Here is a 15566-nt window from a genome sequence, read left to right as displayed (position 1 = left end):
AATTATGTAAAAATGCAAGACACTTACCTATGTTTCTTGTTGTATAAATCAGACCAATTACTGCTACATCACTTGCACAAGGAGTTTTTGCTATTTTGATATCGGCTACTTTAGACAATGTATCATTAACTTCCACGTTTTCACCAAGGGTCCAAAACCACTGAAGAAGAGGATCTGCAAAAGAGCACTAATGTTTAAGAAAGCAAAAATTCTTTCTGCTTTTTACTTAAAAAGAAAATACAGTTGAGTGAAGTAAATATGTGACTATCTCTGAAATTTGTGAGAACACCCTTGGAGGTGAGTAAGGGATGTTATCAGTCTGGTCCAGGGTTGGGGTGGGGGATGGGAATGGGACTGCCATCACTGTGGTTGAAGGTAGAGGGAAATACAGAAGTGGGTGAAGGCATACAGAAGAGATGAGGTTGTCTAAGTCTGCTGGCAATTGAAGAGTACTAGGAGACCACTTCAAGTAACGAATACCTTCCTTAAACCTGTTCTTAGTAAAATACACACACACACACGGGATACTCTCTTTTTCCATGATGGTGGCCATTGGAAATCCTGCCAGTATGATATTTTGTTTCAACTGACAAGACAGAATTCCTGTTTTGGGGGGGCGGGCAGGTGTGGAGGGCTCCCTGGTCTTGAATGGGGTAACTGTACCCTTGAAGGACCAGGGGCACAGCCTGGGAGTCATTTTGGACTCACAGATGTCCATAGAGGTGCAGGTTAATTCTGTGTCCAGGGCAGCTTTCTACAAGCTCCATCTGGTACCTAGGCTGAGACCCTATCTGCCCATGGACTCATTTGCCAGAGTAACGCATGCTCTGGTTATCTCCCGCTTGGACTACTGCAATGCGCTCTACATGGAGCTACCTTTGAAGGTGACCCAGAAACTACAACTAATCCAGAATGTTGCAGCAAGACTGGCAACTTGGAGTGGCTGCTGAGACCATATTGGCTCCCAGTATGTTTCCAAGCACAATTCAAAGTGTTGGTGCGGACCTTTAAAGCCCTAAACGGCCTCGGCCCAGTACACCTGAAGGAGTGTCTCCACCCCCATCATTCAGCCCGGACACTGAGGTCCAGCTCTGAGGGCCTTCTGGTGGTTCCCTCACTGTGAGAAGCGAAGTTACCGTATTTTTTGCTCTATAAGACTCACTTTTTCCCTCCTAAAAAGTAAGGGGAAATGTGTGTGCGTCTTATGGAGCGAATGCAGGCTGCGCAGCTATCCCAGAAGCCACAACAGCAAGAGGGATTGCTGCTTTCACTGCGCAGACATCCCTCTTGTTGTTCTAGCTTCTGAGATTCAGAATATTTTTTTTCTTGTTTTCCTCCTCCAAAAACTAGGTGCGTCTTATGGCCTGGCGCGTCTTATAGAGCGAAAAATACGGTACATGGAACCAGGCAGAGGGCCTTCTTGGTAGTGGCACCCGCCCTGCGGAACGCCCTCCCATCAGATGTCAAAGAGATAAACAACTACCTGACATTTAGAAAACACCTGAAGGCAGCCCTGTTCAGTGAAGTTTTTAATGTGTGACACATTATGTTTTATTGTATTTTAAATATTCTGTTGGGAGCCACTCAGAGTGGCTGGGGAAATCCAGACAGATGGGTGGGGCATAAATAATAAATTATTATTATTGTGATGATGATGATGTATTGCAGTTTTATCATTCAATTCTTTTGTATTCATATGTATCAATGTTGTTTACTGCTTTGGACACTTTGGGCCAAAAAAGCAGAATATAAATATAACTTTCCATATCATATGAATAAATTCAGAAAACTTTATACTTAGTGTCCGTGCTAATTTCCAATAGACCAGAATTACTTACAAAACCGCAAACACTCCCTAAGAGCCATGACGCACCTCGTACGATATCCAACAAGGTTCCCGTAGTAGTGAACATATTTAAACCATGATGCATATTAAATTTTACAAACCATTGCTCAATTGGATTAACATCTGTTTCAGGGGCATGTACAAGAAAGACAGAGACAGATTAGTCATATAAGTACACAAGTATTATGGGTGATATCCAACGTCAAGCAAACAGGCCTTTGCTCACACAACATGGTTTCATTTTCTCCTCCCTTTTGCAATCCCCACGACCAAACCCTCTGGAGCAAATTTCAGGGGTCCACAGGGGGCAAAGACTGGTTACACTAGTGGAAACCCATTCCACTTGCAGATAGACACAAGTGGATATTGCTGTATGCTTACATCAATATTACTCGGCTACGAGCGATCGCCAAAGTTGATGCTCTTCTCAAATGTTGCCTACGATGGTGCATTGCTCTTCAATTGAATTCTTAGTAATGAACATTCCTGCATATTTTTTCTGGCCAATTTATTTTTCTCTTTTTTTCTATTCAGACTTATAACACACCCTTCACCAGATAGAGTGAGTTACAAAAATAAGTGCAATATACATTAACCCGAAACTGGCTTTCTCTCCACTGAAGTTGGTATACTACTTATGCACCATTTGAGATTGTGCCAAATGCTCACTACCAAGTTGTCAAATTTATTCCCTGCTAGCAGGATTTTGTGCAAAATTTTTCTTTTGAAATGAAAAACATGGCACCACCTAAAACAGCAGCAACAACACAAGGAAGCATCAATAGCCAGTGAGGGTAAATAAGTGGAAATTATAAATCTCTAACCTGTATTATATGTTAACTCTTCTCGGTTGATTTTAATACTCCACGAATCCACACCTTCTCCCTTTTGTTTAAAGAAAGGATGGTAACCCAAGATTTTTAGTCTTAAATACTTGAAGAGTCACATGCATTTAAGTGCGGACTGATTTTCCAATTATGAATTTTGGTAGCTGATAGTCTCATAGCTTACGGGTGGTGGCAGAGGGACGAGCGGCGAGAAAGGGCTCATCTCTCTGCCACCACCCACCTCACTTGAGTATAAGCCAAGGGAGGCTTTTTCAGCATAAAAAATGTGCTGAAAAAGTTGGCTTATATTTGAGAATACACGGTATGTTTTGAAGAAAAAAAATGAACAAATTCCTATGCCCCACAAATAACTCAGAGATGCATTTTAAATAAAAGCACACATTCTACTCATGTAAAAACACCAGGCAGGTCCCACAAATAACCCAGAGATGCATTTTAAATAAAAGGGCACATTCCACTCATCTAAAAAGATGCTGATTCCTCGACGGTCTGCAGGCCAGATTTAGAACGTAATTGGGCCAGATCTGGCCCCTGGCCTTAGTTTGCCTACCCATGTTCTAAAGAAATGCTTGGACTAACTGATATTATAGTTTGAAGTCTTGTTTGTTTCTGTTATATTTTGCTCCCCAAAGACCCATTTATCCTAAATAAAATCCAATATGGCAGACATGTCTATACAAAACATTGAGATCCAAACATGAAATTTTGCAGGTAGCCCTTATAAATAACGTTTAAAACCTTAGAAATAACATTTCATGAGTGCAGATGCAGCTCAGGAACCTGCCTTAAACCAAGTCAGATTGCTTGTCCATCTAGCTCAGGCTGGCCCAACTTTTATACCAAGTGGGCTGCAAGAGTACTCTGACCATGTAATCTGTGGGCCACACACTGCCTTGATGCAGTTAGTGCTTTCCCAGCTTCGGGTAGGAGGTAATAGGGTTCTAGTGCCTTGCCAGAGCCTTTGCGCCTCCTTTCCCAAACCAAGCACCTCACTTAGCTGGCTTTGGGAAGGCAGTGTGAGGGCTGAGAGGGCGTCAAATGTTGCTGAGGGCCAACAAAAAAGGTCTTGAGGACTGCATGTGGTCCTTGGGCTACACATTGGGCCACTGTAAGTTTCCAGCCGAATGTTATGGCATTGTTTAATATCCGGTTAATATCCGGTGACAGTGGCTGTCCTGAGTTTAGGCAGAGGTGACCACCTGCTACCTGATCCCTTTTAACTGGAAATAGCCAGGGAGTGAACCTGGGACGTTTTGCATGTAAATGATGTGCTATGAGCCCTTCCGGAATGCTTTACCAGAGTCATTTTGAAGTAGAAGACTTTGGAGTAGGTACTGTTGAAGATCTGGATGCTGGGAGCAAGACCAGCTGAAGTAAAAAGAACTAGATTCTTCCGTCTGTTCTCCAGGGTGTCGGGCTTATTGATATTATACAAATGACAGCGGACAATCTTTAACAAGGGGGAAAAAACCCAGGATTAACATACGAAGCACATATCCACAACATTATTAAAACTTTAAATGGCAACCTAACAAACTGGACTGTTGATTTCAAAAGCGGAAGCTGCAATAAATAAGGCTTTAAGGAGCCAGAAAGGAAAGGAAGGTAGAAATCCTCATTTTGTGGGACAACTTGCCCTCCCCCTCTCTCAGGTGATTTTGCCTGCTTTTGGCTGGCATGGGCAGGTGCCACTGAGAATTAGGCAGTTTAGGGTTAAAGTACAGAAAATGATCATTATCTAACAAATTAATATACCTGAATATCACAGGGCAGTTTACAATATAAAAGCACAAAATATGTAACATAATAGCAAAAAATCCCACAATAGATTCCCCCCCCCCCGAGACATTTAAAAGGTCATAGATGGTTTAATTAGCCAAAACGCCTAAAATGTTTAAGTTTGACCTTCTGTTGCAGCCCAAGGCCCCTTCCTGCCATCCTTCCTTTTCCTTTCTAAATGGGCAATCAAGGCTGCCCTCTGTTTCATCCCTGACAATATCCTGAGGCAGTGTTGGCAAGGCTTTCTTCACCAGGCCAGCCCTTCTTCCACCTGCCCTGCCCTACCCTCCAGCCCTGGGACTCCTCATAAGGGAGCTGGGCCTGGAGGAAGACCTGGGAGGGAGAGACTTCACCAGGCCAGGCCTTCTTCTGGCTTTTTATTTTAAGTTTTACAGTGGTACCTCGGGTTAAGTACTTAATTCGTTCCGGAGGTCCGTTCTTAACTTGAAACTGTTCTTAACCTGAAGCACCACTTTAGCTAATGGGGCCTCCTGCTGCCGCTGCGCCGTTGGAGCACGATTTCTGTTCTCATCCTGAGGTAAAGTTCTTAACCCGAGATACTATTTCTGGGTTAGCGGAGTCTGTAACCTGAAGCTTATGTAACCCGAGGTACCACTGTATCTCAAAAGAGAAAAAATGTCCCCTCACAATCTGGTTGGTTTTGAAGAATTTGCACAGGGCAAAAACTGGTAGGGATGGTTTCCCTTCTTGCCTGTTGGTCCATCCTATTTGCTTGCCAACCATGGGGAGGCTGTTCAGGAAGAGGGTGGGAGCAGCAGCAATGGCTGTACTAATGTGTCTAATTTTGTGTTTTTCCATGCCCCTCCATAGCAGCCAGGATGTGTTGTGCCACACTCCCCGTGGCAGCCATTTTGTGACTGGCACTCACAGAACTTCCTTCAAATTCAAAATGTGTCCACTGCCCCCCCCCCAAGGTTGGCAACCCCTGATGTAGCTCCATGAAGTTCCATAGGACAGGAGGGAAGAAAGGGAGAATCCTGATTCCAGACTCATTAGCCCTGCAGCATGTAATAGAAATTACCTGGCTATATTCATAGCTGCAGCAAGTTCAGAAGCTAGAACACCCTTTTATTGTTTATTTAAAGAAACTGCAATACCATGTTTTGTTATGATGCCAATAAATAAATAAAAGTTCTTTAAATTGCATATGGTGTTAGATCCAAGGGGAGTCTGAATAACCAATAATATTTCACTCCATTTAGCTAAGCTTCTCAGTGGCGTAGCGTGGGTTGTCAGCACCCGGGGCAAGGCAAGTAATTTGCGCCCCCTAAGCCATGGATTTGCGCCCCCTAACCCGTGGATTTGCGCCCCCTAACCCTAACCCCCAGATGATGCGCCCGGTGCGGCCGGCCCCCCCTGCACCCCCCACGCTACGCCACTGAAGCTTCTGAGTCTAACCGCTTCTGATTAAGTTAGTGATGAGAGCTAACAATCCATTTAAACATACCACATTTTTCTGTGTACTTGACGAGCTTTTCTGACCCAAAAATGAGGTTCAAAATTTAGGCTTGTCTTATACACAGGTAATGCTGAGAAGGGACGGGCGAAAGGTTTTTTGGCGCAAGCCCAAGATTGTAAGTGGCGATTGGCCGCTTGATTGTTGGGGGGGGGGGTGCCGAAAATCGCTCACCCACCCGAACGCAGCACACAACCGCTCATGTCGCTTACAATTGCTACTTATAATCTCGGGTTCATACTTCGTTCCGACAGGTGAGCCATTTTTGGCATCTCCCCCCCCCCGCCAACAATCAAGCGGCCAATCGCCACTTAAAAACTCGGGCTTGCGCTTTATTGTGGCAGGTGAGCAATTTTTTGCATTGGCTGCTTGATTGTTGGGGGGGGGGTCCCAAAAATCGCTCACAACCGCTTGCGTCACAGCTGCCTGATCGCCGTTAACCCTCCTGATTGCCGCTGCTGCAGCTAATAGACAGCTGCTCTTGTCGCAGCAAGCGGGAGCATAATTGGTGGCCACTGGTGGAAATCGGGGAGCTGATAGGTGGTTTCCGTTTGCGTCACTCGGTTGTTGCTGCATTTTGGCAGGTGAGCAATTTTTTGCATTCCCCCCAAGTAATCCTCCCCAAAAGCTCAATCCCGCCTATTTTTTAAATTTTGAGGCCCCCAAAATAGGGGGCGTCTTATAGACAGGGGCATTTTTTAGACAAAAAAATACGGTATGTCATCTAGATATCAACTTTGTGTGGGTATCTATCTGGACATTTGGAGAACTTAAATGAACTTCTATGATTTATGCACCAATGGTTATCGGTATCCATAATGTGAACTGACGATGAGTTCTTTCTTACTGTTGTTGGTATTTATTTATAAAATAGTACCACGCCCTTATTTTAATTACTTTCTCCTTCCCTTCCCTTTCCCTAAATTGGGGGGGGGGGGGAGGGAAATAGCTAAAATAATTGATTAGCTGATTCTGCTGAGCCAAAGAATGGTGTATCAGCAAGTTATTCCCCACTGCCATAATACAAATGCATTATTTGCTGAACTACTCCCCATTCAATTGCAACTGGAAATACATTGCTGGAAACTTACCAAACTTTTATCTGAAAGAAACAATTTAATTGCCTTAGATGACATATTCCGCTCATCTCCTGTGTAGCAAGAAAAACTCGAATTGGCCACCACTGAGTGAGAAAAAAAATATATTGAACACTAATATATTCAAAGATGATATTACAGAACTAGAATATACTGAAACTCAAATAAAAAATGAAATTGGGGACTGAAATAGATTGCATTGGCTTTTGTGAGTTATAAATGAAAAAAATACAGTAGTAATAATCACATCAACAACATTTGATATTATTAGCACTCTCAGGAAGGAAGTTTTACTGGGAGACATGGGGTTTAGGGTGGGCAATAAGAAAATAAATAATATATTTATGGTAATCTTTAAACCAAGGCTAGACCGCATGGGTTTGGACAACCAAATTAACCTTTGTGCTACAGTCAGTATCTTCCCAAGCTCTCTCACTGTGGCTCACTTGACTCCTAGACAACACACATTCATCATTAGCATATATATATATATATAGGATTCAGTTCCCCAAACTGTGTGCACACATTTCCCTTTTAAAGGTGGGCCCCTATAGTGATACATCACTCGGACAAAATAAAGTTCTGATCTTTATGGAGTCCTTTTCAAATCACAGCACATGCAAATGCATGGCTGCAAGGTTCAGTGCACTAGTAACCAACCAACCCGTATGCAAGAATAGGAAGGTGAAATAAAGTAAAACACAGCTTACCATTTACATTGTAGCTAAGTCCTGATGAAAGTTGTAGAACAGCTGCAAGCACAAGATAAAGCTGCAACAGCGCCATCTGTAATTGTAAAAATAATATAAATGTGCATTTAATTCAAAGCTATATATAAAGCTGGTCCCCCAATAGTCATATGATATGTACAGTGGCCAAGGAGGACAACAAGGATGCAGGTAGAAGCAACATACTTGGTCATCAAAGAGTCCCCTCAGGTGCTATAGAAACTGCAAGCTGAAACCTGCTTCTTGTTCCAAACCCTGGGTTCACCTATGGCAGAAAGAAGATTTAGTTCCCACCCCAGATGCAGACCCTTCAATTTGATTTGATTTGATTACAAGGCGAGTAAATGACAAATTTAAAGATGCCCAATCCCTCCGTTTTTCTCTAAAAATTCCACACAAAGCTCTCCATGCAAACAGAACAAAAAATATGGGGCTTTACAATCCCTGCTATTCCCCCCCCCTTGTTTAATAATGGCTGCTCTAACTCTAAAAGGGAAATAATTTTAACTGTCCTTCCTTCAAGGAAGGTTCTCACATGCCTTCTTTGCCGAGGCTGTATCAGTTTTGCTGAGCCATCTTTGCCACTTCCAAGAGAGCCAGCCAACTGTTTGCTTTTATCTTGGGTTCCACAGGCTGACAGTTGGAAGAGTTCAAGTTCCGCCCCAGTGACTCCTAATAGCAACAGGACTCATAAACTGATCCAGCTTCAGAAATGCTTGTGGGGATAGATTTTCAGAATTTAACATTCTGTGGCAGGAACAGGCTACGTGGAAATCTTCCCGTAGTCCTCACATTAAAATGAGGGTCAGTGGCTCTGATACAAAAACTACACAGGAGACCTGTCCTCCATGTTAATTTCCTCAGTTCATCTGTTGCTAGAACCACATAGGATGCAGCTATATGAAGTGGGAGTCTTTCAAATTAAAAACAGTAGCCAGTGGCATAGGAAAGTCAGGTGGATCCCCAGTGTGGAAAATTTATTGCCAACCCCGCCCCCCATTGAAATTATTAAAAGAAGGAAAATTAGATACTTACATCAGTGGTGTAGATAAGGTTTTTGCTGCCCGGCACAGTCACTGAGTTTGCCGCCCCTCTTGCTGGTCCTCATGCGGGAGTCCTGTCGATTTGCCACGGTCCTCCCCTCATCTCCCCTCCAACTGTCCTCCTCTTCTCCCCCCACTTTGTTTATACAGCTGGGTTCCTGTTATGCATTTGCTCAAGTACCATATTTTTTGCTCTACAGGACGCACTTTTCCCCCTCCAAAAATGAAGGGGGAAAGTGTGTGCGTCCTATGGAGCGAATGCAGGTTTTCGCTGAAGCCTGGAGAGTTAGAGGGGTCGGTGTGCACCGACCCCTCTCGCATTCCAGGCTTGCGGATAGCTGCCTGCAGCCCGAAGCCCGGGGAGCATGGCGCTGTGCACCCCAGGCTTCGGGCAGCTCTCTGCAAGCCTGCAGAGCCCGTGGGAGTTCCACTGCGGTACCACTATGGTTGAGGTACCACTGTACTATAATTCTAGGGGAAAGGAGCCGAAAGGACAAAATCGCTTCCCAAAGGTGTCTTCCCACATGAGAAAGGATTAAAAGTGAGACAGGAAACAGTTAAGCGGGGAGATGTGGAAAGGTGGGAGGGGGCACAGATAGAGAGAGGAGGAAAGAGTCGCCCTGTTAATTTATTCGCAATTTCAAAAACATAGCCCATTACACAGGAAAAGAAACCCATGAAATGTGCAGCCCTGGCCCTCAAATGAAAGGTGACAGCAGGCGACTACAGCCTCTCCCGCCTCCGCGCCCTTTTGGGGGTCCGTGTCAGCCCCAGAAGGACCCCACCTTGCCCCGTGAGCAGCACAGCTTCAACCGCAGCCACACAGACACACACACAGCACCCAAGCAAGGGCGGGACATGGACAGGCAGGGAGAGCACATGCGCCCGGCCCCGGCCACAGAGGTGGGAAGGGGACGCCATGTAACTCAACCCCGCTCACTTCCTTGAGGTAATCGTGTGCAAACACACAAACACACCATGCCCAGACCTTGCCCAGGCCACCACCGCCCTGGATGCCTCCTTTGCCTCAAAGGAGACCTTGTCAAGAAGAGTTTAGCCGGCATTTTGTCACCTCCCTCAGGGATAACACCCGGGGCGGCCTGCACCCCCTTCCTGCGCCACTGCCAGTAGCCTACCCCCAACACCCTCTTAATGAAGGGAGAACCAGACGCCTCACTGTTTGTTGTAAAACTCACATTTAAGTCACTAAAAAAAGTTGGAGAGCACAGGTGACACAGATTTCAATGCATTCATAATCCCAGCTAGCTGAACAGGTGTGTGGATGTGTGTGTGTGCTCCTCAGCATTGCTGTTCTCTACTACAGACACTTTGTGGCAGCAAAGCACAGCATTTTCTGCACTTCAAGAGAAGAGAGTTCTGCTCCTGCCTATGCACAGCTCTATCGACAACAAAAAATTATATAAAAACCAGCTGTGCAGAAATGACTTACATGAGGGACACTAGAGGGCAGCATTCATACTGCCAAAAAAGCACTCTCTGGCTGTATCTATACACAGAATTAGCAGATATTTCCTCTCCTCAGAACTCAGCTGGGGGAGGGAAGAGTTCTGACATTCTGTAACACAGTACTCCAAATGCAGTCGCATCATGGATTTATATGACAGCATTATGCTATCAGCAGTTTTTATTCCCAATTCCTTTCCTAATGGCTCCTAGCATGAAAGTTGCCATTTTTAGAGATGCCGCACTGGGTTGGTATTTTCATTGAGCTTCCCACTATGACTCTGATTCCCGCCTAATATTGGAGGCAGAACACAGCCATCATGACTAATAGCTATTGACAGCTGCACCCTCCATGAATTTGCCTAATCCTAATCTTTTAGAGCCATCCAAGCTGGTGGCTGTTGCAATGCCTTGTGGGAAGGTATTCCATAGTTTCATTATGCATTGTGTGAAGAAATGCTCCCTTTTGTCTGACTTGAATCTTCCAATGTTGACCTCCACTATATGTCTATGAATCCTAACGCTTTGAGAGAGGAAGCAAAACACATTCCTTAATCCATCCATCCTTGTCCCCTCTTAGTCACCTTATTCGCTAAAGTAAAAAGCTTTTTGTCATGTTGGTTGCCCTTCTCTCAATCTTCTCTAACTCCACGTTATCCTTTTTGTAGTGTGGTGCTGGAATTGTAAACAGTATTCCAAGTGTGATTGTACCACACTTTTGTATAATGGCATGATGATACTTACAATTTTATTTCCAGTGTTATTGGGTGAACATTTTAGGGGTGGTAAGTTTTACTCAGACTAGGTTTTACTCAACTAAGTTTTATTCAGAGTAGAGCTATTTAAGTTAACGAACCTAACTCCGCCATGCTCATTAATTTCTCTAGGCCTACTATGAGGAAAAATTAGTTGAAAAACCACCATACATATTTTGCATTATTAAAAAAAGGTAAAGGTACCCCTGACCGTTAGGTCCAGTTGCGGATGACTCTGGGGTTGTGGTGCTCATCTCGCTTTACTGGCCGAGGGAGCCGGCATTTGTCTGCAGACAGCTTCTGGGTCATGTGACCAGCACGACTAAGCCACTTCTGGCAAACCAGAGCAGTGCATGGAAACGCCGTTTACCTTCCCGCCGGAGTGGTACCTATTTATCTATTTGCACTTTGAGGTGCTTTCGAACTGCTGGTAGGCAGGAGCTGGGACCGAACAACGGGAGCTCACCCCGTCGCGGGGATTCAAACCACCGACCTTCTGATCGGCAAGCCTGGGGTCTGTGGTTTAGACCACAGCGCCACCCGTGTCCCTATTTTTAATATGTTCTTATTTTAATTGTTTCTTTCTGTAGTATTTTATCTTGTAAATCTCCCAGAAAGTTTTTTTTAAGGTACAGAGCAACTAACGTGCCATAAAGAATAACTAATATAATAATAGTCTATCTAACACCATTTTTGAAGGCTGCTGTTTTTATATATGCCATTAGATGGTCATGTTTGGCTTTGTGTTCCACCCTAAACAATGTACGGAGCATGGTTTTGTAAGTAACCTATTTGGTCTCGCAGAATCTTCTACTTCGATTATCCTTTAATAGAATATCTCCCTCTAATAGCATAACCAAGTGCCAGTGGGAATGGAGTCAGAATATGCCCACTGAGAAAGCAAAGGGTCGTTAGCTGCTTCACACACTTCCATTGCTACTGCTGCCGCCGCGCCTGCAGAGGGGGACTCGCCTCAAGCCAAGCCGTTGCTTCAGAAAAAAAGACCTCAGCGATATATATATTTAAAGCAACTTTCTCCTCCTCCCATGCTTCTTTTTGCTTCCTCAACCAGCCAAAAATGCCTCACGGAGATTGGGGGAGTGACTAGAGGGAAAAAGAGCAGTTCCGCAAACTAGTCATTGGTGGCTTAAGCATCGAAACAACAGAAGAAAGTTTGAGAAACTGCTATGAGCAATGGGGAAAGTAAACGGATTGTGTGGTTATGAGAGACCCTGCAAGCAAACGAGAATTTGGTTTTGACACCTTCTCTTCCATGGCTGAAATTGATGCAGCAATTGGCTGCCAGACCTCATTCCATTGATGGAACAGTAGTTGAGCCGAAAAGAGCTGTAGCCAGGGAGGAATATGGAAAACCTGGAGTTCATGTTACTGTGAAAAAAATGTTAGTTGGTGGAATTAAAGAAGATACTGAAGAACATCACCTTAGAGACTACTTCTTGGAGTATGGAAAAATCAACACAATTGAAATAATTACAGACAGACAATCTGGTAAAAAGAGGGGCTTTGGATTTGTAACTTTTGATGACCATGATCCAGTGGATAAAATTGTATTGCAGAAATGTTGTTGTTTGGTCGTTTAGTCGTGTCCGACTCTTCGTGACCCCATGGACCAGAGCATGCCAGGCACCTCTGTCTTCCACTGCCTCCTACAGTTTAGTCAAACTCATGCTGGTAGCCTCAAGAACACTATCCAACCATCTTGTCCTCTGTCGCCCCCTTCTCCTTGTGCCCTCCATCTTTCCCAACATCAGGGTCTTTTCCAGGGAGTCTTCTCTTCTCATGAGGTGGCCAAAGTATTGGAGCCTCAGCTTCACAATCTGTCCTTCCAGTGAGCACTCAGGGCTAATTTCCTTAAGAATTTCCTTAAGAATGGATGCGTTTGATCTTCTTGCAGTCCATGGGACTCTCAAGAGTCTCCTCCAGCACCATAATTCAAAAGCATCAATTCTTCGGCGATCAGCCTTCTTTATGGTCCAGCTCCCACTTCCATACATTACTACTGGGAAAACCATAGCTATACGGACCTTTGTTGGCAATGTTGGCTATTTGCAGTTTAGCAGCGCTGCAGAGAGCTTGCTGGGGAGACCATGCATTAAAAAGGGACTCAAAAATAACTTAAAATAAAAATAACTCAAAAATAACTTAAATAACTCAAAAATAACTTAAAATAAAAATATGGTCTGAAGCTCAACATCAAAAAATGAAGATCATGGCTACTGGTCCCATCACCCATGGAGGCAGTGAGAGATTTTACTTTCTTGGGCTCCATGATCACTGCAGATGGTGACAGCAGCCACGAAATTAAAAGACGCCTGCTTCTTGGGAGAAGGGTAATGACAGGCCTAGACAGCATCTTGAGAAGTAGAGACATCACCTTGCCAACAAAGGTCCGTATAGTAAAAGCTATGGTTTTCCCAGTAGTGATGTATGGAAGTGAGAGCTGGACCATAAAGAAGGCTGATCGCCGAAGAATTGATGCTTTTGAATTCTGGTGCTGGAGGAAACTCTTGAGAGTCCCATGGACTGCAAGAAGATCAAACCTCTCCATTCTTAAGGAAATCAGCCCTGAGTGCTCACTGGAAGGACAGATTGTGAAGCTGAGGCTCCAGTACTTTGGCCACCTCATGAGAAGAGAAGACTCCCTGGAGAAGACCCTGATGTTGGGAAAGATGAAGGGCACAAGGAGATGGGGGCAACAGAGGACGAGATGGTTGGATAGTGTTTTCGAGGTTACCAGCATGAGTCTGACCAAGCTGCGGGGGGCAGTGGAGGACAGGAGTGCCTGGCGTTCTCTGGTCCATGGGGTCACGAAGAGTCGGACACGACTAAACGACTAAACAACAACAAAGCGCTGCAGAGAGCTTGCTCGGGAGACCATGCATTAAAAAGGGACTCAAAAATAACTTAAACAAAGTTTTAGTAAGAAAAACAAAAACTCCTTATACACTAAATACATCAACAACAAACCAGATCCAACCACCAACCCATCCCCCAGGGTAATGGGAGAGCTAGGTGCTGCTCCTTATATACTATACCCAATTGCTGACACAGCTTGATTAACACAACTCAGCAGCACCTGCTATGTTTCACAGCTTCAAGACTGGGTCTCGTTATCTGCCTTGGCCCTGGCTCTTAAAGATATACACAACTTGTGAAATAATAATGAACCTTCACATTTTAAAGTGACCATTCAACAGGCAAGGTGATGTCTCTACTTTTTAAGATGCTGTCTAGGTTTGTCATTGCTTTTCTCCCAAGAAGCAGGCATCTTTTAATTTCGTGGCTGCTGTCACCATCTGCAGTGATCACGGAGCCCAAGAAAGTAAAATCTCTCACTGCCTCCATTTCTTTCCCTTCTATTTGCCAGGAGGTGATGGGCCCAGTGGCCATGATCTTCGTTTTTTTGATGTTGAGCTTCAGACCATATTTTGTGCTCTTCTCTTTCACCCTCAGTAAAAAGTTCTTTAATTCCTCCCCACTTTCTGCCATCAAGGTTGTGTCATCAGCATATCTGAGGTTGTTGATATTTCTTCTGGCAATCTTAATTCCGTCTTGGGATTCATCCAGCCCAGCCTTTCACATGATGAATTCTGCATATAAGTTAAATAAGCAGGGAGACAATATACAGCCTTGTCGTACTCCTTTCCCAATTTTGAACCAATCAGTTGTTCCATATCCAGTTCGAACTGTAACTTCTTGTCCCACATAGAGATTTCTCAGGAGACAGATGAGGTGATCAGGCACTCCCATTTCTTTAAGAACTTGCCATAGTTTGCTGTGGTCAACACAGTCAAAGGCTTTTGCATAGTCAATGAAGCATAAGTAGAAGTAGAAGGAAGATGAGCCCCTCAGGTCGGAAGGCATCCAACAAGTTATTGAGGAAGAGCGGAGGACAAGTACAAGTAGATTCAGAGCTAATGAAGCGGCTGGTCACTCAGTTGCGGATATGCCTAGAAGCGAAAGGAAAGTCCAATGCTGTAAAGAAAAATATTGCATAGGAACCTGGAATGTAAGAACCATGAACCTTGGTAAGCTGGATGTGGTCAAAAATGAGATGGCAAGAATAAATATTGACATCCTGGGCATCAGTGAACTAAAATGGACGGGAATGGGTGAATTCAGTTCGGATGACCATCATATCTACTACTGCGGGCAAGAATCCCGTAAAATAAATGGAGTGGCTCTCATAGTCAACAAAAGAGTGGCAAAAGCTGTACTGGGATGCAATCTCAAAAATGATAGAATGATATTGATATGAATCGAAGGCAGACCTTTTAACATCACAGTAATCCAAGTTTATGCACCAACTACCGGTGCTGGAGAAACTGAAATTGACCAATTCTATGAAAACTTACAACACCTTCTAGAAATGACACCAAAGAAGGATGTTCTTCTCATTATAGGGGATTGGAATGCTAAAGTAGGGAGTCAAGAGATAAAAGGAACAACAGGCAAGTTTGGCATTGGAGTTCAAAACGAAGCAGGGCAAAGGCTAATAGAATTCTGTC

The 15566-nt window shown here is 44.2% G+C and overlaps 1 protein-coding gene and 1 long non-coding RNA gene across 11 annotated transcripts in view; one reads left to right on the top strand and one right to left on the bottom strand.

The window, feature by feature from the left end:
- Window positions 1-15566, top strand: part of LOC307200864 — a 345619-nt gene that overhangs the window by 142169 nt on the left and 187884 nt on the right. The gene's annotated exons all lie outside the window — the stretch shown is intronic.
- LOC307199804 (cation channel sperm-associated auxiliary subunit beta-like) overlaps window positions 1-15566 on the bottom strand; it is a 118062-nt gene that overhangs the window by 43269 nt on the left and 59227 nt on the right. Inside the window, exons 1-7 of one of the 10 annotated variants that reach the window (XM_079947869.1) lie at window positions 8811-8901; window positions 7758-7833; window positions 7042-7133; window positions 3992-4144; window positions 2671-2731; window positions 1874-1969; window positions 28-174 (exon numbers count right to left, since the gene is read on the bottom strand). In XM_079947869.1, coding sequence (XP_079803995.1) covers window positions 28-174; window positions 1874-1969; window positions 2671-2731; window positions 3992-4144; window positions 7042-7133; window positions 7758-7833 — 625 coding nt within the window. In that variant the 5' untranslated portion in view covers window positions 8811-8901. Of the gene's footprint in view, window positions 1-27; window positions 175-1873; window positions 1970-2670; window positions 2732-3991; window positions 4145-4599; window positions 4648-4758; window positions 4866-5093; window positions 5493-7041; window positions 7134-7757; window positions 7834-8310; window positions 8663-8810; window positions 8902-15566 lie in introns of those variants that run through there. The other 9 variants (XM_079947868.1, XM_079947871.1, XM_079947870.1 and 6 more) reach the window with 9 other exon arrangements.

The sequence above is a fragment of the Podarcis cretensis genome (assembly GCF_951804945.1).
Source record: "Podarcis cretensis genome assembly, chromosome: 1".
Taxonomy (NCBI): domain Eukaryota; kingdom Metazoa; phylum Chordata; class Lepidosauria; order Squamata; family Lacertidae; genus Podarcis; species Podarcis cretensis.
This window is presented reverse-complemented; position numbering and strand designations above follow the sequence as displayed.